The 27,366-nt window shown below is 52.6% G+C and overlaps 2 protein-coding genes across 15 annotated transcripts in view; one reads left to right on the top strand and one right to left on the bottom strand.

Moving 5' to 3' along the window:
• TJAP1 (tight junction associated protein 1) overlaps window positions 1-25,313 on the top strand; it is a 39,914-nt gene extending 14,601 nt beyond the window's left edge. The window contains exons 1-12 of one of the 13 annotated variants that reach the window (XM_046639304.1): window positions 762-977; window positions 1,466-1,612; window positions 10,609-10,719; window positions 10,811-10,931; window positions 17,747-17,845; window positions 18,486-18,611; window positions 20,287-20,315; window positions 21,037-21,198; window positions 21,408-21,474; window positions 22,519-22,626; window positions 22,731-22,814; window positions 23,517-25,313. In XM_046639304.1, coding sequence (XP_046495260.1) covers window positions 18,513-18,611; window positions 20,287-20,315; window positions 21,037-21,198; window positions 21,408-21,474; window positions 22,519-22,626; window positions 22,731-22,814; window positions 23,517-24,617 — 1,650 coding nt within the window. In that variant the 5' untranslated portion in view covers window positions 762-977; window positions 1,466-1,612; window positions 10,609-10,719; ... (1 more) ...; window positions 17,747-17,845; window positions 18,486-18,512 and the 3' untranslated portion in view covers window positions 24,618-25,313. Of the gene's footprint in view, window positions 1-761; window positions 978-1,201; window positions 1,425-1,465; window positions 1,613-10,608; window positions 10,720-10,810; window positions 10,932-17,746; window positions 17,846-18,485; window positions 18,612-20,286; window positions 20,316-21,036; window positions 21,199-21,407; window positions 21,475-22,518; window positions 22,627-22,730; window positions 22,815-23,516 lie in introns of those variants that run through there. The other 12 variants (XM_046639306.1, XM_046639311.1, XM_046639305.1 and 9 more) reach the window with 12 other exon arrangements.
• A 61-nt stretch (window positions 25,314-25,374) lies between these two features.
• Window positions 25,375-27,366, bottom strand: part of LRRC73 (leucine rich repeat containing 73) — a 4,259-nt gene continuing 2,267 nt past the window's right edge. The window contains exons 3-6 of one of the 2 annotated variants that reach the window (XM_046639319.1): window positions 27,067-27,189; window positions 26,589-26,689; window positions 26,218-26,440; window positions 25,375-26,066 (exon numbers count right to left, since the gene is read on the bottom strand). In XM_046639319.1, the coding sequence (XP_046495275.1) occupies window positions 25,996-26,066; window positions 26,218-26,440; window positions 26,589-26,689; window positions 27,067-27,189 (518 nt within the window). In that variant the 3' untranslated portion in view covers window positions 25,375-25,995. The remainder of the gene's footprint in view (window positions 26,067-26,217; window positions 26,441-26,588; window positions 26,690-27,066; window positions 27,190-27,366) is intronic. The other variant, XM_046639320.1, reaches the window with a different exon arrangement.

Raw genomic sequence — 27,366 nt, 5'->3', positions numbered from 1 at the left:
TACTATGAAAGAAAACATTAAAGCAGAGTAAGGCAGAGTGACTGGGAATGCTGTTTTAGATAAAATAGCCAGGGAAGGCTTCTCTGAGGTGGTGACACTTGAGTAGAGACATGAATGAGAATATGTGCAGGAAGAACATTTCAGGCACAGGGAACAGCAAACCTAAAAGCCCGAGGCAGAAGTATGCTTAATACGTTGCAGGATGCCATGCTATTTATTCATTAAGCATTTACTGTGTGCCAGGCACCTGCTAGGGAATACGAAGATGCAATCAGACATAGCTTTTGCCCTGGAGCGGCAGTTTAGTGAGGGATACACCATGTAAATAAATAATTACAGCACAAGATAGCTACAATGAAGTTATGTGCAAGCGGCTAGAGATATGCAGCAAAAGCAGCACCAAATCCAGTCTGGGGGATTGGGAAAGGCTTTCTGGAGGAGGTGACAATTTGAGCTGAGGACTGAAGGAGGAGTAGGAATTTATAATGCAACGGGGAGGAGAGGGCTTCGACATTTTAAGGTCTGACGGCGTGAAAACATAGCACAACTGGGAACCTGAAGTCCCTGGGAGAGGTCGAAAATTAGGCTGGTAAGGTGGAAGAGGCTGGGTCATGCGGATCTCCGCATGGCAAGCTGAGAAGCTGCTTTCAGCCTTTCGATGACGGGGAATCAGCGCCACGGTTCTGTTTTTGTACTGCCTTCCTCATTCTTTTTTTTGGTTGGAGTATCAGAGTCTTTCCCCACCCTTTCCGCTATTGCCCTTCTTCTGACACCTCCTTCCTTCTCCAGCAGCCGGGCAACCAAACCCTCCTCGTAGCAGATTCCCATCTTCCCGAACACCTGGCGCCCCAGTTCCCGGCCCGAGGCCACGCCTCCCCGTGGCCACGCCCCCGATGACGCGGGGCGCCTTGTGCGTGGGGATTCCCGCGGCCGTGGCCACTACCCGGCCTGCCCCGCGGCAAGATGGCGGCCTGAAGGTAGCGGGTAGCAGCGGAAAGTTTGTTGTGGGATTGGAGTAGTCGGGCCCGGAGGCTAGAGTTGGGGGCGGTCGTGGGGACACCAGCGTAGAGTAGGGGCGGAGGAGGGACTGGCTTCGGGGTTGAGAAGAGGAAATGGAATGGTGGAAGGTTGGAGGCGGAGAGAAAAAAAGAGGGAGATCGGGGCGAAGGGGAGGGGGCCCAGGGCCCAGTGGCGGGTCTGGGGGAGGGGGTCCAGGACTCAGGAACCCGAAGTAGGTGTGCAGGCCCTGGAGAAGCAGAGTCACGAATTGGAGGGGAATTTCTTAACGGAGCGTAAAGAAGCCTGGAGCTTGTGACCGAGGCCCGACTGTACTAGGCCGGTGCGAGAGGAAGGGGGGTCTTTTCTGTGGAGGAGGATAGTCGGGTAGGGAGGAAGAGAGACCTGGAAGATGCTGAGCAGGTTTGGTAAGGAAGGAACTAAAGCCCGTCAAATGACCCTCTTCCAGACTTAGATGAGCCTTTCCATAGTCCTATAGCAGCATCTGCCCCAATTTCAGCTGAAGACTCAGGGGCCCCAGAGACTGGAAGAAATCACAGAGCCTGCTTGGAAAGAAGAAGAGGTAGCAACTTGCCCCAGCCCAACCCCAGAGCGGGTAAGGTGGCCTCCATTGACAGGCTGGCATACTCCCTGGAAGCGGGATGCATGAGCCCCGAGTGATGCTGAGAATCATTTAATCTGAGAAGGGCCCTTTTCTATAGAGGTTGCCCTTTGCCTTTGGTCCCTAAATTAGTGTTCTGCTTAGATTGCGTGCTTTGTTTTGAGTGTTGGGTGTAGAATTGAGTCTTGTGTGCCTTTACCTGTGCAAGTGAACATGGGCAAGGGCCCAGAGATCAGGCTCAAAAAAAAGTATTTTAACACATCCCTGTCATAAGCAGTTTCTTACAGGCCTGCTGTATCTTCTTCCATCTCCCCATCACATCTCCACTTTGGCATCCTGCCTGATTTGTAGTTGACAGATGGTGGGAAGTCTTGAGAAAACAAATTTCTGATGGTGTTCATTGACACTTTAGGTGCCTACTGTCACCAGCTCCTGAATTCACTCTTGTAGCATGTCTACTTCTCTTGATCTTTTCTTTTGATAGCAAGGGCTCATTGGTGTTCCTGTTAGGATGTGGATTTGGTAGGTAGGTGGGGTCAGAGGAGGGGGAAAGGCAGATTAGGATTAGGGAAAAGAAACCTAGATCAGTTTATGGTAAGAGGTCAAACTGACTGGTATAAAGCTGTGGGAACATTTACCACATCACTCTCTGTCCCTGAGACCCCTAGTTGAGAGCTGCTTTACAGTCTGGACCAGTGTGATGATGGAAGGAAAGGATTGTAGAACTTGCCTTTTTCCCTTCTCGTAGCTTTTTTCTCTTCCTTTGTATTTGCCCCATCAAACCACACTAAAAAAAAAAGAGAGAGAAATTGGTTTCACTAGCCAAACTAAGCATGGCTTGAGAGATAGTGAACTCTGTCTCTCAAGGAAAGGGAAGGGGTCCGGAGCCACAGGGTGCAGTGATTCTGGTCTCTACTTCCTTTGATGCTCTGTGGTTATGCCCAAGCTAGAGTTTGGAGCAGGTTTCTTACTGAAGCCTGTTTCAGGACTGGCGTCTGCTCCATAATTGAACTAGGAGGCCTAGTTTGATCCATGACTCCTCACTAACCATCCCCCTCCCACCCCCAAAGGGCTACTCCAGACAGACCAACCAAATCACTGTTACTAGGCCAGCTTCCGTACCTTCAGGTATCTGAGGAACTGATGCTCTTTAGCTGTGACTCCATTTCTAGAAGGCTGAGAACCTTCTCTTTCTGAGCACAATTTGTGGATCCCCCTGTAGAAATTGTGATCAGCAAGGACAGTGTGCACATAGAGATTAAGAGCACTGACTCTGGAGCCAGACTGCCTGGTTCAGATCCTCGATTTACCATTTGTAGCTTTGTGATCTTTAGATATTGCATTGCTTTCTGCGCCTCAGCTTCCTCATCCATGAAATGGGGATGGTAAGAGTACTGGTCTCATAGGGGTGTTGTGAGGGTTAAGTAAGTTAATACATTAATGTATTTAGAACAGTTACTAACACTCAATACACATTTGTTATTGTGATAGTCAGATCTCAGTACTAATTTCTGCTTCGTAATTGAACCTGGTATGTCTATGGAGTACCTGTACTGATTTGGGCTGCTATCCTGATGTTAGAGAGATGAGGCACAGCTCTTGGATAGTGTAGATTTTGCATGAAATAGAATATCCTCATTAAGCTATTTAAAGTGATGTTAAAATGTCAGTGATTTCCTGTCTGAAGCTGTGAGGCTGTAGAATTAACTTCTTTGCAGTTGAGTGATAATAATAATAGTGCTTATTGAGCACATTCTATGTGCCTGGCGCTGTTGTAAGTCCTTTACATGTATTAACTAATTTAATTTTCATAACGACCCCATAAAGTATATACCGTTGTTATCCCCATTTTACAGGTGAATAAATAGAGATGCAGAGTGGTTAAGTAAGTTGTTCCAGGTCACCCAGCTGATAAGTGGCAGAATTGCATTTCACCCCAGGCAATCTGGCTTCAGCAACTGAACTTTTTTTTAATTTGGTATGAAGTTAACTTAAATATGCCTGGTGGCAGTTTGTATCTTTGTCATGGTGGTTATATGTACACCTGTTTTTGTTGTTGTTAGTGCTGTCGAGTGGATTCTGACTCCTAGTGACCCTGCGTATGCACAGGAGAGCGGAACCCAGCCCAGTCTTTTTGTGCCATCCTTTCACCTTCTGGCGCTGTATCGGACAGTGCTCCGCTGCTATTCACAGGGTTTTCATGGCCAATTTTTTTGGAAAGTGTGTGGCCGGGTCCTTCTTCCTAGCCTGTCTTAGTCTGGAAGCTCTGCTGAAACCTGTCCACCATGGGTGACCCTTTCTATTTGAAATACTGGTGGCATAGCTTTCAGCATCACAGCAACATGCAGCCGCCACGGTATGACAACCGACAGATGGGTGGTGTGGTTCCCTGACCAGGAGCAAACCCAGGCTGCAGGGGTGAGAGCACTGAATCTTAACCACTAGAGCACCACGGTTGGCTTGTATACCCATATTGTAGTAACATTTTTTTGGTTAGTTAAAAAACGTTTTAGGAGCTGAGCTCTTCATCACAGCTCTCTCCTTTCTCTCAGAAATAGCAACTGGTGCAGGGACGGTAGTGAAGGAGCCATCTGTGCCGTGTTAGCCAAATCTGGACTCTCTGCATGGTTCGACTTGGTGACTGCCCTTTGGAAAACCTTAGGCCTAGGTTGGGTGAGCAGACTGACATTTGGATCCATTCTTGGCGTGCCTTAAAGGGGGGTGTGTGTGTGTGTGTGTGTGTGTGTGTACATGTATAAATTAATGTAGATGTAAATATAAGGCTCGTTTCTGACTTTGATTACTGACATAAGCAGTTGAAGTAACTGTAGTGTTAAATTCGTAGACAGTTGGATGTCATCTTTCTTTTAAAAATAGCAAGTAGCAAACTACACAGAAAAAAAAGTGGCATTTTAAATAGCTTCCTCCACCCAGTTTGAGAGGAAAATGGAAAACAAAAGTGCTTCTACTGAAGCTTGTGTTGCCGAGGAAGGCCCTGGCGCAGTGCTGTAGTCTCTCCTTTTACCTCGGCTGGAGGCTGTGTGTAGTCTTGGGGTAGAGGTGTGCCCGAGGTTTGATTGACTGGCTTTCCTTTGCCCTGTATTTAAAACTCACTCTTCCCCTCCTTGTGAGTCATGTCCTGTCTATTTAACACGCCCTCAGGGCCCATCTTTTTCTTCAGTAAATGATTCTCCACCCTGCCGTCAGAGTAGACACGCGCCTGGTGTCTAACCAGATTTCAGGGGAATTGGGGCCTCAGACCTTAGGGCTTTCCCTGCAAATTCTGACCTGTGGTGACTTTTCTATTTGTTGTGGCACGTGTGATTTTTCGAGTTAGACAGTATTTGTCAGACTCTGCTCCCCTCCTCCATTAACTTAGGAGTCACATATCTCAGGATGATGTACTTTATCTTGATTTGTGCTGCTGTCAGCATGTTGAAACATGTTATCTCCTTAGACTACACCTTTGTGTTTTGGTAGAAGTCTTCAGACTTTCTGGATTCAGGTCACGTTTTAGCAAGTGATTGAACTGCACAGTGAAGGCTGATGGATTTTGAGCTGATTCTCCCCCTTTGCTATTTTCTTTTTGTTGTTATCTAAATCAGTTTCTTCTCATAACACCCCTTATTCATGTACTGTCTTTGAATCTAATCCCTTCCCATCCTTCTCACCACCATATTTTGAGTGCCAAGGACCTCTGGGTAAACTGGGCCCTCATTTCTCACCTGGATTCAGCCTCTTACCAGCTCTCTGAACTTATCTCATTCTCTCTTGCTTCTGGGCCTTTGCAGGTGCCGGTTCTGCTGGTCCTGCTGGTCTGGAATGTATTCCCCCCTTCTCCCTTTACCTTCCCTTTTATCCTTCAGGTCTCAGTTTAAATGTCACTTCCTTTGGGATTCCACCTCCCTTTAGTGCCCTTCTGTGCTTACTTCTGTTTTAACACTTATGCTATATTATAATTGCCTGTTTAGTTGTCTGACTCTTACAAGACTTAAGTGCCCTGAGAATAGGACCTGTCTCATTCAGTGTTATATTCTACCATTTGGGATAGTACAGGGCACATAATAGGTGCTTTATAATGCAGTGGTGCATATAGAATGAATGAAATGTGGTGGGTAGTCTCTCCCCACTCCAACCTATCTTCTTTGCTGCTATAGAAATTATTTTCCTATAAAAAACGTTGCCTCTCCCTTTAGAAATGCCATGGAGTCTCCCTTGTTTAGTCCCCATCTTTGGCTGGGCATGCAAAAAGGTTCTTTACACTCTGGCCCAAATCCAGCCCTCTAGCCTGAGTTGCTGCCACTCTACTTCATCTTCCTGATCTTCACTGCTCCTAAATTTCCTACAGCTCCTGAACCTGTTATGGCTATCCGCTTACTTTATTCTTTTTTGCTTGTGTGCTTCACTCTCTCCATAATGCTCAGCCTGTCTCTGAAACTTTGCTTATCCCCTAAGACCCAGCTCCTCTGTCACCTCCAATGAGAAGAATTCCCTGCTTTCCTTTCCTCCTCTTGGCCTCCACAGCACTTTGTTTGAACCTCTGTTCTGGTACTTACCATATTGTGTGGTAAGTTCTCTGTTTATTTGTCTGTCCCTTTCACTGCGCTGACCTGTAGAGGAGGGACCCTCCCTGATGTTGGGGTGGGGAGCTGGGAGTGGGATGAGGAGTATGATGGAGTCTGACTTTGGAGCTAGGCAGACCTAGTTTAAATTCTGACTCTGCCTATTACTAGCTGGGCGACTTTGGGGAAGTTGCTTAATCAGTAGGATCCCTGGTCTTGTCACCTATAAAGTGAGGATGACATTATGTTTTTTGCAGGAGTATTGAGCATTAGAGATAAGTTCACAGCATGTAACATGGTGCCTAGCATATGAAGGAGACTCAGTACATATTTGTTGAATGAATGAATCTCACTTTGGAAAACTCAATGGATAAGAAAAGTCTTTGTTTTATTCAAGTTAGAATAATCCTTTTGATTTCTACCCAGTAGCCAGGAGCATTTCTGAGGTGGGAGTCAAATTGAGAGAGTCTCCTTTCTTGTGATGAAGCAATAAAAAAAGTGACATTGGGGACATCATCAGTGAGTAGCCTGTGCAAAATAAGATTGTTGATGTTTCTCCCCATCTCTTATGTTGTAATGTCTCCTTTGACAGATCGGGACATTCATGCGAGATAAGTGGTGACCTTGGTGGGTACAGGTGGGGGTGGGTAGGTGGCGGATTTGTAATGTGGTTAAGGCTGTGGATGACTGGATGGTGTGTTTGAGGATCCATGTTTCCTGATGTTTTATGGACTGAAAAATCTTGGACGAAGCTGATGGAACACATCGAGACATTGAGGAAGCCAAACTTCTTGGCCTCAGTTTTCTTAGGGCTTGGATGACCTGGTGCCACAGACCAGGCTTAACTCAGATGCTCCCCAGAAATGTGGCTGGTAGCTGAGAACCACTGTCCATTCTTTGCTGTTTTGTTTTTAGTGTGGCTGATATAGGTCTTAGGGCACCAGTTCCCAACAAACATCAAAGAAGTTTGTTTCCGGAGATGTAGACCTCTTAATTGTGTAATGCCAGGTGGTGCTCCAGTCTGAGTTTACAATCAGCTGAGGAAGATATGTCTGACTTTTCAGGAGGGCAGCCTTCTTGTTTGGTTCCTAAACCCCTGCCCCAGGCAGGCATCTCTCCTCTGCTCTCAAAGCACTCACCACGCTGTAATGCAGGTGGCTGTTAACCTATCCCTCCCTCATGAGGGCAAGGTCTTCTATCTCTGCAGTTTCCTAGGGGCAAGGTCTTTTACTGAATGCTGAGCATTCAGGCCCTACGTAGTAGGTGCTGAGCAGTCCTGGTTGTTGTAGGCCCTGACCCAGTCCTTCCTCAGTGAGACTACAGCAGATAGGATCTATCTGGCGAAACCTTTTGGTTGGAAACTCTTAGGATGGAAGATCCTGCATAAAAAAAAGGTGATAGCATTGACAATAGCATTCTGATTATTTTCCAGAGTTGAGTTAGTGTGGTGAAACCATCTTCCAGGTGCTTGGCTTCAGCTGTCTGCCTTTTCAGCCTTTTTATGTTCTAATATCAGGTCCTTGAGGCAGCAGGAAAGGGTTAAAAGAGGAGGTGAAGTACACACCTGTCTATTTTCTTGTTTAATTAGCATCTTCTAACAAGCCTTAGGCTGCTGGCATCCTCTGTTATTCGTGAAGCTCCTTTTAGTGCCCCTTGTAATTGGCTTGCTTCTCTGGTTGGATCCTAGTCCTATCTCAGTGTGCTCCATGCCCACAGCCAGGACTTACCTCAATTTTGTTAATGCCTAGACAAAGCAAAAGGGTGAAACTGGTAGCTAAAAGTGGAGTGAAGGATTTCCCCTAAGCTCTATCCCTTGTCCCTTGGTGTGGAGTGCGCATGGCAATGTGGGCATATCTTTGCTGATGGCAGGAGTGATAAGCTGCATTGTATGTTAAGCAGATTTGAGAGGAGATTTGGTGAGCCAGATGGACTGGATTGTGTTGTGTACTTTTAGTCTTCAATGGGACTGAGTCTCCTGGACTGGCCATGAGTAGAAGAGTGAGGCCTCTTCTTTGTTAGTTACTATCTCGTAAGTGCCAACTGACTACTAGGTGACATTTGGGATCTGTAAAGGGCGTGGCCTCCTATTTGTGAAGAGCTCCTGTGCTCTTAGAGTGAACTGGGGCAGGCACTCACTGAGGGGAGGGACTGCCTCAAAGGAAGTCACCCTACACCCGAAAGCCCTGTGGTTCCACTCAGCTAACCAGTAGGATAGAACTCTGTGCTTATCATTCTGGGTACTGAGCAGTGGCCTCTTTGCACCTTGACAGGTAAGCCAGGTGTGGAATTCAATCTGAGAAGCCTTTGAGAGTCTTTACCTCAGGGCAGAATTGTCGTGGCTTTCCTCTGGCTCCCTAGAGAAGACAGCTTTCTAGGTTTGCACTGGAATTGGAAACTGAGGGTTCTGTCCCAGTCTGTCTCTGTGTCTCTGGTCTTGGGCATGACTTGTCCTCTCTGTCACTTCAGAATGGGATAACTCCACTTGTTTTGTGGGCCTCACTAGGCTACAAGGATCAAAGGAAATATCATGGAAGGGAAAGTGCTTCCAGAATGGTAAAGCACAGTGCAGGTGCAGGGGCTTGTCCATTTCTCTAGGAATTTTATATTTTCATGGTAAATATAATTTATGTTCTTGTATAAAATACCAACCATACAGAAAAATGTACAAAATAAAAAGCCAAATGACCTCCCTTTCTTTCCCCACTGCTCCTTTCTAAGCCCTTTCTCCAAAGATAGGAAACTACTGTTAACCATTTATCATGTATCCTTCTAATCATTTTTGTGTACTGCTAGACATCCTCATCGTGTATCGCCTCTAAAATAAACAGAATTCAATAGTAGTACATACTGTTCTTCAACTTGCTCTGTTCACCTTACAAGTTACCCAGGAGTCGGGTAGTCCCTGTTGGAACCTTTGAGGAGCCTGGTTGTAGCTCTTTCCCAGCTTGGTGGGTTCCTCTGGGACTGGCTCCTCAGAAGGGCTGGAGGAGCTTTCCTGGAGGTTCTCACCACAGCAGGCCCTGGTTATCTCTGAGGGATTGTTTTATTCTGAGATGAAATTTTCTGGCAGGAGTGCCCTTCAGTGGGAATCAGGATGGATATAAGTGCCATGTGGGCATCAAGATTTCCATCTCTCGTGTTGTTTTGCCCCTTCACTCCTTCATTTTTGGCTGGGAAGAGAGTAAAATTAGCTGATTTCCCAACCTCTATTTTAGTGCAGAGAGAGTCAGTGGTTTCTGAAAGCTCGGCATAGCTGGGTCATTTGCTGCTCTTCCTTTTGAAAGTAAACCAGACCCAGCTGGTGTTTTTTGATTTCTTTTTTTGTGGGTGAGGATTGTGAAGGTGGCCTGTGAATGGCCATGCTTTCTTGGCAGTCCAGGGAAGAGGTCAGAACCTACAGGAAGCGTTGTCATCTTCTCTTCCAGCTGGTTATCTCACCCTCCACAGTCAGGCCTTGGCCTTTTGAGCTCTGGGGCTGTTGTCAGAGCAGTTATGAGGAGCCCAGTAAGTAGGCTGTTCCATTGGGAAGCCTATTGGAGGCTTTTCCTGCCTGCGTTAATCATTAACTTAGGCTTGGGAGAGGACCAGGCCCATCTGTGGGGCCAGGGTGGTCACTGTTCTCCCTTTTCTACCCCGAGACATCTGCAGGGCTTTCTAGACCAAAGGGAGAATCCCTCTCCTGTGTTTTCCTTGCCAACACGTTTCTCTATTAAGCACAAGCACTGTTGACTGATAGATTTGCCAGAGCTTTCTTATCCTCTTGCCCCAGGGGTCACGTCTTGTGGGGTCTCTGGCACTCAACTGCTGTGGCCACATTTGCCTTGAGATCTCTAAGCCAGGGTGTGTCACTTCCCCTGGGTGGTTCTGGAGGCTTCAGGAAGGTGTTTTCTACTGTTCGCTGGGCTTGCTGTGGTGGGAACACTAGCCTTTCTGGCTGTTGCACATGCTGAGGGTATGGACTAGTTCCTGTGGGAATCTGGGAAGCCTGGCTGTGGCAGGGCCTTTATCCTCACTCTGTGCGTTCCTCTGGAGCTAGCTTCCTGGGCAGCACCATCCCTTGGTCCTTTCAGAAACTGAAAAGTGGCAGTGTGCCACCTCTTCCCTTGACTGGCCCAGCTCTGGGCCAAGTCACACACTGCCGCATTATACTGTGCTTTCGATGGAGCTCTTGTTGCAGCCTCTGGTCCCTGGGCCAGTTCTCTCTAAGCCCCTTTCCTTGGAGCCTGTGGGAGGTGGTGGGGTAAACTCTGCTGGCCCAGGCAGGGGATGGGTGGCAGCTGCAGCTGTGGGTGGCTTTGTTCTTACAACTCAGCTTTCAGGACTCTGGTGGAACCTGGCAGCAGTGTTCAGGGAATAGGCAAGACAGGGGAGCTGCCCCCTGCTACCCCCTTCTACAGCAGCTGTCCTCTCTTTCTGTTGACCAACCAGAGAGCCTTGTTACCTGGGGTCAGCAAGCTGGACTCGCTGGTTGGCAGGGGGAGTGCTGCACTTCCACCTTGCTTGATTTCTGGATGGGAGACAGCCCCTGAAGGTCCAGTGGTAAGTCTGGGGAGTGTCCCCTGTCAGGAGAGTGCAGTGTGTGTCCTTGGGCATCCTGCAGCTGGGCCTGCCTTCTGCTCTCTCTTTGTAGCTCCGGATTTGGGCTGCTCACAAACCAAGCTGTCTGTTTATATGGAGTGCCTGGAGGGCGTCTACCATGAGTCTGTCACTAACCAGGAGAGCTGGCTGATTGGGGAGAAGACACTAACCCTGTGAGTCTGACCTGGGCCAGCTAACCTGCTCTGGGGGTACCACCAGCAATGCCTCTGTCCTCCCTTCTTCCCTGCAGCCTGCCTGCCCCCTCCCCTTAGTTTACATCATAGCATCTCCTCTGCTCTCTTGGTCTTACTACTGGGTTCCTTCCACCTTCCTGGTCTCCTCGCTGTGGGTGGGGATGTGCCCCCTCCACAGCCAGGAGAGGGGGGCCTCCTACGCACAGTCATCTGCCAGCCTGCTGCTGGACTTTGCACCCTTCCCTCAGTCAGTACCAGGGCTCTCAGTTCTCCCTTAAAACAGAATTGGTTAGAGTTTCTGTTTCATCTGCCTTTAGCACCATGGAGTTTGAGAATATCCCTCAGTTACCATGCTGTTTCTGTTTCACACCTCAGAGACAGAGTGGCAAAGGAATTTTCTTCTAGACCAGGTAGTTTCCTCTGTCAAGAGGGGAAGACTGAATGATGTCCCTATTGTTCTCACCGCAGGATGATAATTTAGGATCGACTGCAGAGTTCTCCTTGGGGTTGAGGAGGTTGAGGAAAACCTTGGCCTGGCTTTGAGAAATTCCCTGAGGGGAAGAGGGAAGCTCCTTAAAAGCTGGAGCTCAGAACCAGGTACCCATCTGAGATGTAGCTCCCATTGGTGACCGTTGCTCTGGGAGGTGGAGTGGGTGGAGTTTGGCCCCCCACCACCTTCCACGTCTGGAGTTTCAGGTGGACTTTATCCCAAAGAGCTGGGAAGGGCGCCTCAGCCAGGCGGGGCAGGACCTGGCTTTGGACTCCTCAGGGAGCCTTGGTCTCAGACTGGGAGATTGGTGAACAGCCTGCCATGGAGAAGCTCCTGCCACACTCCTTTCTCCCCCCAGGCTTAGAAAGGAGAAGGGGCTTCTGGAGATAGCAGGAAGGCCGATTGCTCGGGGCTCCCTAGTATTCTGCACAGGTAACTCTAGAAAGACACTGTCTCTAGCCTTTGAGGCAGTGCAGTGTGAGCTAGCCTGGACCCCCTGTGGGCTAGGAAGGCCCTCTAAGTGGGTTCTACTCCCTGTGGGCTAGGAGGGAGAAGGCAGGGAGCTGTCTACCAGCATGGGATGGGAGATGGGAGTGTGTCCGTGTGAGAGGGTGTAGGTGCTGCACAGAGTATAGGGACCCTGAATAGGGAGTGAGCAAGCTGGAGTTTGCTTTCTTGGCCCTGACTAGGAAAGCAAGAGAGGCCTGGAGTGGAGGGCTGGTTCAGGGCCACCGCTCACTGTGCCCTTCCTTAGAAGAGGGCAAGGGGACTAATGTCAAGTGCTGGTTATGATTTTGGGGATTTTTCTGGCCCTCCCTTTATGAGGGGTGGGGGAGTTTGGTTTGTTTGGACCATCATCAGTAGTCTTCAGCCCCTTTGTTCCTATCAAGTGTTTGCTTGAATGAGAGGCCAGGTGGATAGACTTGAGGTATTTGCTCAGGTGGGGAGCCAGGTGAGCTCTCAGGTCACCAGCATTCGTTCTGAGTTCTTAGGATTATTCTGGGGCAGAATAATTTCCACCCATTTTGGCTTTTAAAAACCTGTCAGTCTGTTCCACTTAGAGCAGGCAGGGGGCAGGTCAGGGCCACAGGCAGCTTGTCCCAAGAGGGTGAGGTTGTACTTGCCCAGAGGGGTGGCAGGCATGGCTGTTAGGGGGACAGTGGGGCTGGTCTGGGCACAGACTGGCATCTTCTAGTCTAGTCATCGGCCCAGAGCAGAGCCTGCCCAGGCTCCACCCCATGCTCTGCTGGCTGCTTGCCCGCCACGTGCCCAGGATTGCTGAGGGCCTTGCTCATGTAGCTCAGGAATAGCTGCATGCTGGGAACTGGGGGCTGGGGGTGAGCGGGGGGGGGGGGCATCAAAGATGGTGAGGGGAAGGCTAAACCCAGTCGGCTCTGGTAGGATCAGCTCACTGTGCTGGGGGACTGTTCTGCTCTTCGCTGACAGAGTGAAGAGGGCTCATATTCATGGTGGTGGGTTTCCTTGTGAGCAATCCCCAGGGCCCCTGCTGTGTCACCTGTTTACATGGCTGGTCCTTGCAGGGTGGTGGTTCATGTTTCTAGGGCCTCAGTTGGAGGCAGAGCCTGGATTTCAGAGGCTTGAGAAGCAGCTGGACTTGTATGGCAGGAGTGTGTCCTGCCCCTAGAGGCGCAGCTTCCTCTAGGCTCACAGAGTTCAGAGACTCTACATCCAGGGCTGATAGCTGAGGACGCTTCCCGCAGGGGAGGCTCTAGGCCCTGCGTGGTCGGATGTTGATGTTAGCAGTTGATTAGGGGCTTTAGGAAGGGTTTATTATTTATTTATATCCTGCTGGGTTCCAAGGGAATTAAGGCAGCATACAACACAGCTGGAATGTTCTGAAAAAGGGCCAGTTTTCCTTTCATTTTGAAAGTGATTGCTAACTTCTGTTTGACTTTCTTGGTGAATTACAAAGAAGAGCTTTAATGATTTTTGTGGTGATGTGTGGACCCTCCCTGATTCAGAAGATGGGGTTCTTTGACCCCTTAAGGTCCCTCACTTGCTTGATTCAGTGACAGCTGTGAGCAGAAAGGTGTATCAGTAGGTGCGGAAATGATCTGAGCCCAGATAAACTGTTGGGGCCACCGTTTCTTAAAGAGTGTGGGTGATGTGGGGAGCGCTGGGGGGCAGTTGGTCTCTCTAGGGCAGGGCAGCTGACATGGTGTGAGTGGAGTGAGGTAGCAGTGCAGGACCTGGGGAGCTGGAGGAGCCATCCTGTCGGGGAAAGACAGAAGTTTGAAAAACTAAAGAGCCATGCCCATTTTGGATTCGATCCTGTCTCCCACTGCTGGGCCAGTGTTGAAGCGGTGGCCTCTGAGCCCTCAGCAGGGAGAAAGCTGCGTGCTTGGACCTCTCTTCCTCTCCTGCACCTTTCACTTTGCCCTGGACCTTGGGCAGACCCACAGAGAGGATGGCAGAAGGAAGTGAGAGGGTATCCTTGGCTCCTGGGCTTGAACCTTTTGCTGTTGCCTCCTGTGGGTGTTTGCTGGGAGTAGGAATAAGGGTGGTGTTTTGGAGAGAATCAGGATTCTGAAGAGGTTTCTCCTTGTCCTACTCCGTCTTCAGCAGCGGTGATCCCTGACCATGGTGGAAGCCCCTGGTCACATACACATACGCTCCGTATCCACAAAAGGGAGCACGTATGAGTCCCAGCTCCTGGTTGAAGAGTGATGCTTGACAAATGTTTTGTTCTTCGATTAAAGGATACTGCTCAGCCAGCTTCTGGCACATTTCTCCTTATATTTGTCTCTGTCTACACTCTCTGCTCAGCTGTTTAGTAAGTTCAGAGTGCAGGTTCGCTGTGCGTGCCGAGTCCCATTTCTAATGAAAGCAGACTTTGTTCTCTGGAGGCAGCTAATCGTGCCCCATGGGCTGTAATCAGGGAGAAGGTATTTAATACGGGGCAGGCGGCAACAGGCGGCCTGCACTGACTGGCAGATTGCAACATGGCAATTAGGAAGTTATCACCCCCTCTCTGCCCCAGCAGATACGGGGTTGAGTGTCTCTTCTGAACTGCTTTTGAGTAAGTGAAGAATGAATACTATGCAGAAGAGGAAGGAGGAGGCGGGGTGGGGTGGGGTGGGGTGGGGGCAGTGAGAGGTGAGGAGAGCTGCTTTCTCTTCTCCCCTCACCTCCATGAGATGGGGAGGTTTACTGCTGCTCTGGGTGTCTCCCTCACCAGTGCCTAGAGGTCCAGCCCGAGGAGCCCCAGACCAGACTGAATCAGCCAGGGGTTTTAACCTCAGTCTTCTTCCCAGAGCACAGCTGTTCTTGTAGTACAAACCCAACACAATGTCTGGTAGCCCAACATCCTAAGTCATCTGCCTCCAATTCCTTGAAACTCAGGTAGTTTGAGGTGAGGGGTGGGAGTGGGATTCTTCTCTGGATTTCTAGACCTTCCAGAAGACCATTTTCTTGGAGGTGCCCTGGAACCAGCTCAGCATCCAGAGGCCAAAGGCCCCAGAGGCTGCTTGCTTGCTTAGCACGGCCCATGTCCCATTCTGAGTTGTCCAGCTGCTTTATTAGGGGCCTCCTCTTCTCGACATGGGATTGGGAGTCCTCCTTGGGCTGAAACACTCCAGGGCAACCTGGGAACCTTTGGGGGAAGGAATGTGGCCAGTGGAGGCTGCATATGGTAGCTTCCTGGAGGGACTGCTCTGCTGCCTTCCAGCTCACCTTTCACCTTCTCCCAGCTTGTGGGCCTGGTGTCCAGCTCCTTCTTGTTTTGTTCTCCACCTGGCATTGCTCTTACCCCAGATGTGTCCTTCCCTGCAGAGCTTTCAGTCAAGGATAGTGGCCTGCCAGGCCCATTGTGTTCCTGTTCTGTGCTGGAATTGTGGGCCCCTGGGGGCTGGATCTGAGCTGCTTATCGCATCTCAGGAGTTGGAGCTAGGGCCCTGACACACACTGGTATTCTTGGACATGGGGCAGGGAGTAGCATCTACTCTCCTTCATGGACTTGAGTTGGGGATACTGTAGGCTCCCTGGGGGACTGCCTCCCTAGTGGCATTGCCTTCTGTTTCCCCAGTTGGGAGTGATTCCCTTCCTTGTGACTCTGACATGTGTGAAAAGAGTAGACTCTGGCTGGGAGACATAACCACCCCCAGTCACCTCTCAAACATCCCAGAGAGCCTGGGTCTGCATCTCACTACCAGCCACATCCACACTTTCTGCCCTCTCAGCAAGCCAGATTATCTGGCCATGGAAGCCCTGGGAATATGTGCCATGGGGCTGGGGAGTGGGGACTTGAGGTCAAGATGAGGCAGGATGAGCTACAGAATGTGTAACAACTAGAGCTAGGGCTACAGGCATGGAGTGAAGCTGCTCTCTTTATGGGTAGAATTTACCAGATACCTGAGCACGTCACTGTCCTCTCTGCCTACCCACCACCCATACAAGTGTCCTGGTGCCTAGAGAACGGTGTGTGCATTGGCAGGAACAGGGCTAGGGAAGAAAAGAAGAGGCTGAGTATAGAGGGGGGTACACAAAGGGGCCTGCAGGGAGGAAGGGCTACTCAACTGACTGGGGAGCAAATGGGGAAGGGCTTGGGGGCCTGGTTTCTCCGCAGACAAGTGGAGGAGGCTAAGGCCAGTTCTGGAGCCTGCCCTGGATTTTGAAGAAGCTCTTGGTTTCCTGTGCCTCTTATTTCTCTATCTCTGTCCCCTTTTCTAACTCATATATACCACCATTCACCCCTTTTGAGGAGCAGAACCCAGGTATCCAGGCTGGCTTGGGACTTTCTGGACCTCTCTGCCAGGCCATAGGAGCTCCCAACCCCCGGGGCCTTCTGGAAGGGTGGCCCCACGGAACCTGTGGGGATGCCTTGCTGGCTCCCCCTACCCCAGGAATGTGCTGTCCTCTCAGGCCCGCCCGGATTCCTGTGCAGGGAGTCAGCCCGACACAGCATGCTGCTCGTGCCCTGTGGGGACACGTTCTGCCTCACCGTCAGAGGGGCGGAGGTTGGCGGCTCGTGCCTACTGCCACACCCCAGCTCCCTCAGAGCCCCGAGCCGGAGACCAAGCTGCCCGGACAGAGGAGGGCGGCCACTCCTGCTCCTCACCTTCCCTACTCCTCTCCATTCTTCTTGCCTCAGGGCTGTTGGAATGTGACAGGAGTCATGGCCAGGGCATGTCCCGACAGCAAGAACACATGCTTTAGCCTGTAAGGCTTCCCTCAGCCCCCAGCTCTGTTTAGATGGATGGCAGGGGGAAGATTGTTTATGCCCAGAAGGCCACCTAAGGTTACTGCCTCCATTGGTCCCTGTGGCAGCTGCTGCCCCCGTGCTGCAACCTGGCTTATTACAGGTTGGGGTGAAACTTGGAGCCCCAAGAACCTGGAGGGCCTCTCACCGGTCACTCAGACCAGCCACCAGCCACCTTTGTGTAGATGAGAAACAGGCTTATCCAGTGAGGAGGGGACTTACCGACCGCCACACAGTGTGTCAGAAGCAGCACTGAGCCTAGAACCCAGGTGTCTCAGCTCCCCTAGTTTTTGGTTTTCTGCACCAGGGTTTCCCAACTTTGGCACTTTCAACATTTTGTGCTGATAATTCTCTGTCAGGAGGGCTGTCCTCCTGTGCATTTTAGGATGTTTAGCAGCATCTCTGGCCTCTCCCCACTAGGAGTCAAGTAGCACCCTCCCCTATCATGACAACCAAAAATGTTCTCACACATTTGCCAGATATCTGGGAAGGGAGCAGGGGCACGGGGGGAGCAGACTCGCCCTGGTGGAGAACCATCATTGCTCTAAACTGCTGCCTTTTCACATTTTCTCTCCTGGACCTACCCTTCCTCATTGCCAAGTCTGTTTGCCACCACTGTACATAGTAGTAGTCTTTGGGCTCCTTCTGGAAACATTGCTAGGAGCTTTCTTTCTGGCATCTTTTCTGGTCTCTACTAGGCTTTTTCCTGGTGTTCTCTTCTACAACCCCAGATGTCTTAGTTGTTTCCAGACTCTGAGAGGCCTGGGAGATGAACAGGACAGAAGTGCGGTAGGATAGGGACAGGACAGGACCAGACTATTCCAGAATCGGGCATGTGGTAAGCTGAGACTATGAACCCAGACACAAACACACATGCGACAGTGCTTTCATGGAGAAAGGCAAGAGCGCAGTGCTTCCAGTCCTCTCTCCCCTCCACCACTTTCCCCTCAGACCCCTGTTCCCAGGTTTTCTTGCCTGGCTCTCCCTGGGGGCCTTCCAGATCCTGGACTGGGTAGACCAGCCTGTGGCACTGACAGACAGGCGGCTGACACCTGGTTTCCACTTTCTTCCCTTCTCCGGTTTCAGGAGCTGTTGGCTAGAGGAAGTTGAAGGGGCTGTGGGATGCGGAGAGCCCAGGGCTAACTCCAGGACAGCAGAACAGAGAGAGCTGCCGACCAATAGACGGTATGTCCTTGTGAGGCCTGCACCCCCTACTTGGCTCTCTTCTGGGGAGGCTGGCACGTGGTGGGGGCTGGTGAAGAGAGTGGTGGAGGCCAGAGAGGCTTGGCTTTCAGGTCTCTCGAGCTTGGAGACCCCCACTGAGGAGCCTGGTTGGGTGAACAACATTCTCAAACCCTTACTTTCTGGTTATGATTTTTTTTTAAAGCCAACATTTACTGAACATTTCCTAGGTGCCAGGTGCTGTTTTGATTGCTTTACATAATCTTCACAACAACCCCATGAAATCGGTAGTGTTTTCATCCCCGGTTTAGAGTTGAGGAAACTGATGCAGAGAGCAGGTTTTCCCTCAGAGGCCTTCTAAGCCCACAAGGGCGAGTGGTGGGCTGCTCTTTAGACTCTCCATCCCTCTCCTAGAGCTCAGCCCACTCTTCCTGGTGCCCAGGCCCCCCTCCAGCACTCCCCTTACCCATGGGCACTGACACACTGGAGTCCAGCCCTTCTAATGACCCCAGCAGTGGCCCAGGCCTGCCTGCCTGTCTGGTGGCTCCTATCTGTGTCCCTTTTCCCATCCTTTTTTCCCTCAGTCCAAAGGCCTCTTGCCCACATCTTTAAGCCACCTCCTTCCTTGCTTCCTTCCCCTCAGCAGGTCAAGGAGCCCTCACCTCCCAGAATGACCAGTGCGGCTCCTGCTAAGAAACCCTACCGTAAGGCACCACCCGAGCATCGGGAGTTGCGGCTGGAAGTTCCTGGATTGCGGCTTGAGCAGGAGGTCAGCAAGACTGGTACCCTGCCCTGGCTGGCAGAGGTGGGCCCCTGAGGCTGGGTGTCTCACTGTCTTGTCCTACCTAAGGGGACTTCTGGTCCCCTGAGTTGGGGTGAGGGTATGGTGTTGCTGATACAGGCCTGGAGCCTGCTAGCTGCAGCAGTGCTGCTGGGGGCAGTGTAGGCTTCTAGAGGACGGCTGTGAGTATGTGTCCACGGGTCAGGGAGCCCCTGTGGGTCATTTTGTAGCTCGGCAGAAATGATCCTGCACAGTATTGTTCTTTCTGCAAGAGGCAGCCCACCAGACTGAGGGGTCCCAACCTGCTGGAGGCTGGGACTCTGGCCCTCTGCTAGTAGACGAGAGCCTCTCACCCTGCTGCCCCTTTCCGGGCTGTTGGGAGGTGGTGCTCCAGCCCTTCCTACCACAGTGGCTGTTCTTCACTGGCCTGGAAGTCCGGCCCTTCCTCCCGCTTTGCTTTGTTTGGCTAATGTTCGTTAAATACGTGCTCCCTGCTAGGAACTGCATTAAGTTCTTAGGACGCCTTCAGTCAACTGCAGAACATCCTCCAAATCCGTGATCCTCCCTCATTAAGTTTACCAACAGGAGAAAACGAGTGTTGTGGTTTGTGCACCTTACTACCGTGTTTCTACCCTGTTGCAGTGGATAGAGTACGCTGACAGAACTTGAGGGACAGTCAACACATGCTGAGCATCTGGCACCCCATGGCCCACTTTGATCAGATTCAGGGCAGAAATGCCATGACTTGCCCATTTCAGTTCAGGGAACATGAAATAAAAAGGCCAAGTATTGTGGTACTTGCCACCCATAGGCATTCCCCTGGTTTTGTAGGTGAGGATGCTAAGCCTCAGTGAGGTTAATAAACCATAATCAGTGTGTGGTAGAATGGGATCAAATCAGGTGTCAGTGGCTCCAGAGTCCATGGTCTGGGCCACCTCCCTCATTTGCCTGCCCATGCCTGGCATTTTGAAGCAGTCAACTCCATTTGGAGTGGGCCCCTTGATATTTCCCTTTTGCTGTAGCACTTGCCTGCTCTGCTTTCTGGTTGGCTGAGCTCTGGCTCTTGGGCCATGACCAGCCTGGGGGCTTGGGAGGATGGGGGAGAAGGTTAAAAGCAAGACAAGACGCTTCACTCTCGGTCAGTTATAGCCCAGAGGCTCTCCTTCCCCCATGCACTTGTTCCTCTCGGGCCTCAATAAAGGCCTGCTGCTGCCCGTCTTCCCTCCAGCTCTGTCAAAGCTCAGAAGCCTCCTATAGCTCACCTGACTTATTCACTTCCCAGGAAGGTCTCTGCCATGCCTGCAGGGCCCACTAGGAGCACAGTGAACAGCTGAGAGGTTCTTTATCCCTGGGAGAGGTAGCATGGGTACCAGGATTCATTTGCACCTGGCTCTAGGATTAAGAGAGGGGTTGGAGCTGGTGTGGATAAGGGTGACGGTTGGAAGGGGTTCTTGAATCTTCTTGTTGGCGTGGGAGAGAATAATCTAGGCTTGTCTGGGTGTTACTGGATTGCCTCCATCTCTGCAGGGCCTTGTAGCCCAGTCTGCTGTGAGAGTCTTTGGGCTTCAGAGATGGCCATTTCCAGGGCTCTTTGGAGGGTGGGCTAAGCAGAAGGTCAGCTGGCCCAGAGCTGAGCCTCAAGCTTCTGTTCTTTTGTGCCCAGGGGCCCCTGACTGATGCGGAGAGGATGAAGTGAGTATCTGCTGCCTGAGAGCCTGCCCTGCCTCAACTCTGTCCCTCTTAGCTCCAGGCGAGGCTCTTGGTACAATTGGGCTTTTCTTTGGATTAGGTAGAGGTAAAGGTGGGGGTGGAGTGTTTTAGGGACTCTGGGAGGAGGCTGGATGTCATGGATATTCCTTCTGGAGAGCAGTTTTATTCCATGGGCTCCAGGAGAACGTGGAATCAAGGAGGGGCTGGCTCTGAGGGCTTGCTCTTGCCAGAGAGCCCTTGCCCAGCTCCTGGCCCTCCTGTGCCAGCTGCCTCCCTGCAGCCCTTGCTGTCAGCCATGTGAGGCCTCTGGAGAGGAGGGCAGTGCTGGGCTGGATTTCCAAGAGATTAATAATGGAGCAGCCTGATTGTGCAGTGAGGAAACTGGAGCTGGGGGGCTTGGTGACCTGCTGGCTTGGGCTGTAACCAGAGACAGACTTGGAACTGTTCCCCGCCCCCCAATTCTGTCTTCTCATTCTTCTCCAGTGAGGGGGTGTTAGATTGCCCTCTGTCTCCCCCCATCCTCCAAGCCAGGTCATGTTCTCGGGACCAGCAGGCCTGTGGAATATGCTTCCCCAGACTCAGACTGAGTCTCAAGGCTTGTCCTCAGGTCATCCCTACTCCTTCCTTCCTGAGACCAGCCTGGGGCTCCAGGGCTGGCCCCTATCTCTGATGCCCCTCTTCCCTTAACCCCTTACCCTGCTAGGCTGTTGCAGCAGGAGAATGAGGAGCTTCGCCGGCGCCTGGCCTCAGCCACCAGGCGCACTGAGGCCCTGGAGCGTGAGCTGGAAATCGGGCAGGACTGCCTGGAGCTGGAGCTGGGCCAGAGCCGCGAGGAACTGGACAAGTATAAGGACAAGTTCCGCAGGTGTGGGCACAAGGTGCCCAAACACACATGCACACATCTCCCCTTCATATGAGGTTGACTGGAAGAGGCCTCAGAGATCATCTGATTCTCTTGAGAAAACTGAAGTTATGGGAGGAGAATGACTTGCCCCATCCCATATCAAGGAGGGGCTGAGCAGGGTCTAAAGAACAGGATCTTGACCCAGGGCTCTGCCTTTTATTCCTCTACAGGCTGCAGAACAGCTACACGGCTTCCCAGAGGACCAACCAGGAGCTGGAGGACAAGCTGCACACGCTGGTAACCTGTCCAGGAGGGCAGTTTGGCTGGCACTATGCTCACAGCATAGCTGGGGGCTAGGACTTGCCAGGGAATGCCATTCTGCCCTGCGTCTTGGGGAGGGGGGCAAGGTGGGGGGCGTGCAGTGGTGGGGAGGGGACCACAGTGTGCTGTGCAAGTCAGGACTGTCCTAATGCTCACACTGTTTCTCTTCTCTCCTCATCTTCCCCTCATGCTGCCGCCGTTGCTGCCGCGCTCTCCTCTCAGGCCTCTCTTAGCCACAGCTGGATTTTTGCAGTTGCGTCTGAGTTTGTGTGTTTCCTCCCTTGCCCTGGCCTCCTCCTCAGCTGAGATCTGGGATTGCTGGGCCCTGGCTCTTTCCTCTGCCCACTCCTTGCCTCTTCCTATGTGAGGCCCATTCAGTAGTCAGGGCCTCCCTCCTGGAGGACAGCTGGGGAGCCTGCTCTTGGCTCCAGCAGAAGTACTGATTGATGTCACCAGTGAACACTCACAGCTTCTCAGCTGCAGTGGCAGCAGACCAAGCCATTTCGGGGAGGGAGGCTGTAGGTCCAGTCCATGAGCTGAAGGTCAGAAGGCTGCTTTTGAGCTTCCAGCTCTCTCCCTGCTCAACTAGATAATCTCACAGGCGCCCCCAGCTGCCACCCAGCCCCACTCCCTCCCTCCCCTAGCCTGATCCTGGAAACAGCTACACACATAGGCTTCAGCCCCTGGGTTTGCACAGTTGTTGCCTCTCAGGTCCCAGCTGCCTTGCCTAGGGCGTAGAGCCCCTCCAGTTCCCTCAAGGGATGGGCAGCTCTTATACTGCCTCTGTCCTGGGTCCTGGTGGCAGCAATTTATGCTTAGAAAGCCCCCATTCCACAGCCAGCCCAGAGAACAGGAGAGGTGTCTGGTCTCCTTCTGTCTGTCCGTCGTCTGTCTCTACTCCGTCCGCCTTGGCTGCCCTAGCACCTGTGGCTTCCTGTGTCTCTGGGCTGGAGGAAGAGGTGGAAGGGGAGGAAGGGCTGGCTGGTGTGGGCTGGGTTCACCACAAGTCTTGTGTCTCAGATCAAGAAGGCTGAGATGGATAGGAAGACACTGGATTGGGAGATCGTGGAGCTGACCAACAAGCTGCTGGATGCCAAGAACACCATCAACAAGCTGGAGGAGCTCAATGTATGTGTCCGTCAGGAGCCTTCCTTGCCTGTGGCTGGCTTTGTCCTGGCCCAGCCCTGCTCCCCTGGGTAGCGCCGGGCTCTGACCCACATCTGTATCTGCAGGAGCGGTACCGGCTGGATTGCAACCTGGCTGTGCAGCTCCTCAAGTGCAACAAGTCTCACTTCCGTAACCACAAATTCGCCGATGTGAGTAGAACACCCTCCCTGCCATCACGCCAGCCTTTATACACTCCTCTCACTCTAGTTTCTGCGCCTCTCCCTCCCTGTGGCCTGGCCTCCATGTCTCCTCTCAGGCCAGTCAACTGCCACTCGTTGGTATCCTGTGTGCTGTCAGGGGCCCATCACTGGGGCTGGGGGCTGGCCCTGTTGGTAGTTCTGGAACAGGGACAGGGAGAGAGGGACTCAACTCCAGGACCCTATGGAGGAAGGAGGGGGTGGCCAGGGCTATCAGCCAAAAGAGTATTGAGAGAGGATTAGGCCCAAATGACTCCCTAACCCCAAGGGGCAAACTCTGGACCCAGAGCCTCAGGCTCCAGGTTGACGGGGCCTTCAGAAGGAGGGAACGTATTAAGGCTGCTGGTCACTACACATTCTTAAACTTCTGTCTGGTTTGGGCAGAAGCCACTGCTGAGATGGGGAGACAGAAGTTTGAGAGCATGTGGGCCTTAGCACTAGTTCTGGGTTCAGATCCTGGCTGTGTTCATCAAAAGCTTCAAGTTATTTTACCTCTACTGAGCGTCAGTTTATCTCTGCGAGAGCGGGAGAGAACAAAGGGCTGAGCACACAGTGGTTCTTGTATGTGGTAGCCGGTATTGTTGCCCTGAGTCAAGCTATTTTAGGCTGGGATCATTCATGTCTCTCTTCCCTTCTCCTGCTCCTTTACCCCAGCTGCCCTGTGAGCTACAGGACATGGTTCGGAAACATCTGCACAGTGGTCAAGAGGCTGCCAGCCTGGAACCTGCCCCCAGCCTGGCACCAGGGGCTGTGGTACCCACCTCGATCATTGCCCGGGTGTTGGAGAAGCCAGAGTCGCTATTGCTCAATTCAGCCCAGTCAGGCAGTGCTGGGCACCCCTTGGCTGAGGATGTCTTTGTGCATGTGGACATGAGTGGGGGTGCCCCGGGTGACCCAGCCAGTCCCCCAGCCCCTGGCAGCCCCACCCCCCAACCCAATGGGGAGTGCCACTCTCTGGGCACTGCTGGGGGCTCCCCAGAAGAGGAGCTGCCTCTGCCAGCCTTTGAGAAGCTGAGCCCCTACCCCACCCCATGTCCACCACACCCGCTGTATCCTGGCCGCAAGGTAATAGAGTTCTCTGAGGATAAGGTGCGAATTCCCCGCAACAGCCCCCTGCCCAACTGCACTTACGCTACGCGCCAGGCCATTTCCTTGAGCCTGGTGGAGGAGGGGAGTGAGCGGGCCCGCCCCAGCCCAGTGCCCAGCAGCCCTGCCTCAGCCCGGGCCTCACCCCACCACCAGCCCAGACCCACCCCCTCAACCCACAGTGCCCCAGCCAGCTCTGCCAGCTCTGAGGAGGACCTGCTGGCCAGCTGGCAGCGGGCATTTGTGGACCGTGCTCCACCCCCGGCCGCTCTCACCCAACGCACTGCCTTTGGACGTGATGCACTCCCTGAGCTGCAGCGCCATTTTGCTCTTAGCCCTGCTGACAGAGATGAGGAGGTTCAGGCACCTTCTCCCCCACCCAGTGAGAGTAGGCTTTTGCTGCCTCCAGAACCTGACTCTGGCCTTCCCAGAGAGGAAGAGGAAGAACAGCTGAACCTGCCAGTCAGCCCCGAGGAAGAGCGCCAGAGCCTGCTGCCCAGTGGTAGTGGCACAGAGGAGGGGCCAGGCACTTCCCACACTGAGGTTAGGACCTGGGCACTCCCTAGCTCCAGCCGCCCCCAGCGCAGCCCCAAGAGGATGGGGGTGCACCACCTGCACCGTAAGGACAGCCTGACCCAGGCCCAGGAGCAGGGCAACCTGCTCAACTAGGGCCCTTGCTTGCCTTCCTGCCACTGCTGCACTGGGACTGCAAGGAGGCTCATACCCTTGCAGCTCAGGGTCCCCGCCCAGCCGAGCCCTTGGACTTCCCTCCCTCCAGGCCTGCACAGCTCTGCTCCCTGTGCGGGTAGGGTCAGGTGGTAGCCACACCAGGCCTTTCAGCTGCGTTGACTGTGAATGGCACCGGCTTGCCTCATGGTTTTTCCCCTTCTTCTTGGAATATTTATTCTCCAAAGGTAACATGCAGCTGGGGCTCAAGACCTTTCTTCCAATCAGCCCAGCCCAGGTTGGGCTGTTCTGGGGAGCTGAGGGGTTTATTCCATCAGTGTTCATCCTCCATCCCCCTTTCATATCCATGAGTTTTGTTTGGTTATTTTTTTGGGGGGTGGGGGGTGTTGTTGGGATTATTAACCTCTAATTTCTATTTTCCACCTGTTTCTCTCTCCCCCCAAACCCCCTGCAGGGGTGTTGCCTCCAAGAGGCCTGGATGAGGGAGAGGGCTGACTCAGGGCTCTGTTTCCTTCCTCCCTCTGGAAGGGAGTAGAGGGTGGGATTCAGGGGCTTCAAGCTGAGCTCTATGTGAGGCCTGGCCCCCTCCCCACCTTGGCTCTAGACTGTTACTCCCAGCTTTGGGAAATTTTCACATCGATGACTATTTTAAAATTAATTAAAACTATTTTACTGGTATGGCTTAATTTGTCTATTAATGACCTTCCTTCTGCCAGTTTTCTCCCCATTCTTGAGTATTCTCAGTGCTTGTGATGTCCTAGTCTTTGCTAGTGATTCTCCCTTGCCACACTCTGCCAGGGTCTTCCCTGGGCATGGAGCATCCGGCAGTGGGAGAGGGTACACCTCAAGTAACTTTGGCCGGGACCAAGTCTCTCCTCGAGGTAGAGTGCAGTCCAGCCCAGCTCTTGAGGTGGGGTGTTTACCTTAGTTATGATGCTTATCGTGGGGCCTGTGTGAGGTGTCATCCCAGAACCCCAGGTCAAGACCTGTCTGGGACACTTGGGGCCAGAGGACACTGCCTGGAGCTTGGGCTGTGAGGTGGCACTGCCCCCTAGTGGTGCCTAGTGGTAATTCCAGTTCCTCCCCTACTGCTGAGCCCCAGTGACCACAGCCACACGCCAGGTTGTAGAGTTCATAAAATCTCTTCCGAGCCAGCGGGCTGCAGCCAGAGCTGCCAACAAGTGCAGAGGCATTGCCTTGGGTTCAACTGCCTCCAAGGCTGTTGCTCTGTCACAGTTTCCAGAGCCTCCCACCACACTGCCAGGAGCTGCCAGAGCCCCAGGGCCTGACCCTGACACCTGGGTCAAGGTGCTGGGGACACAGACAAATGTAGTGATGCGCAGAAGCCCAAGTGGGAGAGTCACATCTCGGTCTCAGCCAACAGACTGTCCCCTAGTCCTGACGTCATTAGCACCATCTGAGAGCTGGGATCTGTGGAAGGGCAAAGGGGTGTTCAGACCACAATTTCTTCCTCCACTGGGGACCACAAATAGATGAGAGGTGGCCTAGGTTTCCCACACCCACTCTCATTGGTCCCAAGCCTCTTCCAGACCTGGCTCTGATCAACCCTCAGGGCTCTTACCACTGGGGCACATCCAGGAGCTGCTGCCCCTCTGGTGGACAGCAGACTCCTGCCCTCTCTCTCGTTCCTGGGTGTTGCCAGCCCCTCCTGCCGTCTCCTCTTCCTCCTCCCCCTCAGAGAGGAGGTCACAGATCTGCTGCTGCAGCTCTGGGCTGATGCTGTTCTCAGCCAGCACCAGGCTCCGCAAAGCCGTGGGGTAATTTTCTACCATGTCCAGCAGGGTCTGAGGTGGGGCAGAGAATGAAAAAGGATGAACACAGTTAAGGCAGCGCCTCGGGCTCCAACCTGCCACCCCTTCCGAATGTCCACAGATGCACCAGCTAACCTCCACCCCAACCCCCGACCCATCCCCAAACCTGAGGACTTCTCACCTGAGCTGACTGGTTGGTGAGCCCTGTGCCCTCCAAGTCTAGGACCTCTAAGGTGCGGCTGGAGGCCACAGCTACAGCCAGCATCCCTGCCACATGGTCACCTGGAGAGAGAGCACACACTCAACTGCATTTGTGCACAAGCATGCTAACCCTTTCTCCACACGGTCTCCCCATTGCCCTAACAACCTTAGATCCTACCCCCAGGCCAGGAATATTGACAATTGGTAGATGGCCAGGAGGGGAGCGTTGTGATTGGTGAGTGAATGGATGAAGCAAGCCAGGCCCCGGGATGGTGAGGGATGCTTTGATCTACTTGTTGGTCATCTGGTCCTCCACACAGGTGGCTCCTCTACTACCTCCCAGACCCCTTTCCCTTCTTCCCTTCCCCAGTGTGCGGGTTACCATGGCAACTGATGGCCCCAGGTTCTTGGATGGGGGTGGGGTGGTGAGAATTGAAAGGGGCTTTCTTGAGCCTCACCCAGGGGGTTGTAGTCCAGATTGAGGACGCGGACCTGGGAGCTGTGGGCCACGGCAATGGCGAGGCGGCTCCAGCCCTTAGGGGTGATGCCAGGGTTGGCACTCAGCGTTAACTCCTTCAAGCCTGGGCAGCATCATAGCAAGAAGCCAGGATGGAGGTCAGGCCCTCCTCAAGCCCCTCCCCCATCCCGGGTCTCTGGGGTGTCCCTAGTGGCTGGGAGCCACCCCACCCCTACCACAGAGTTCCAGGGCCATTAGAGACCCAAGCCTTCCCTGCACTGCAACCCCCCCCCCCCCCCCC

The sequence above is a fragment of the Equus quagga genome, chromosome 15, assembly GCF_021613505.1.
Source record: "Equus quagga isolate Etosha38 chromosome 15, UCLA_HA_Equagga_1.0, whole genome shotgun sequence".
Classification (NCBI taxonomy): domain Eukaryota; kingdom Metazoa; phylum Chordata; class Mammalia; order Perissodactyla; family Equidae; genus Equus; species Equus quagga.
Note: the sequence above shows the minus strand (reverse complement) of the source record. Positions and strands in the feature narration are given on the sequence as shown.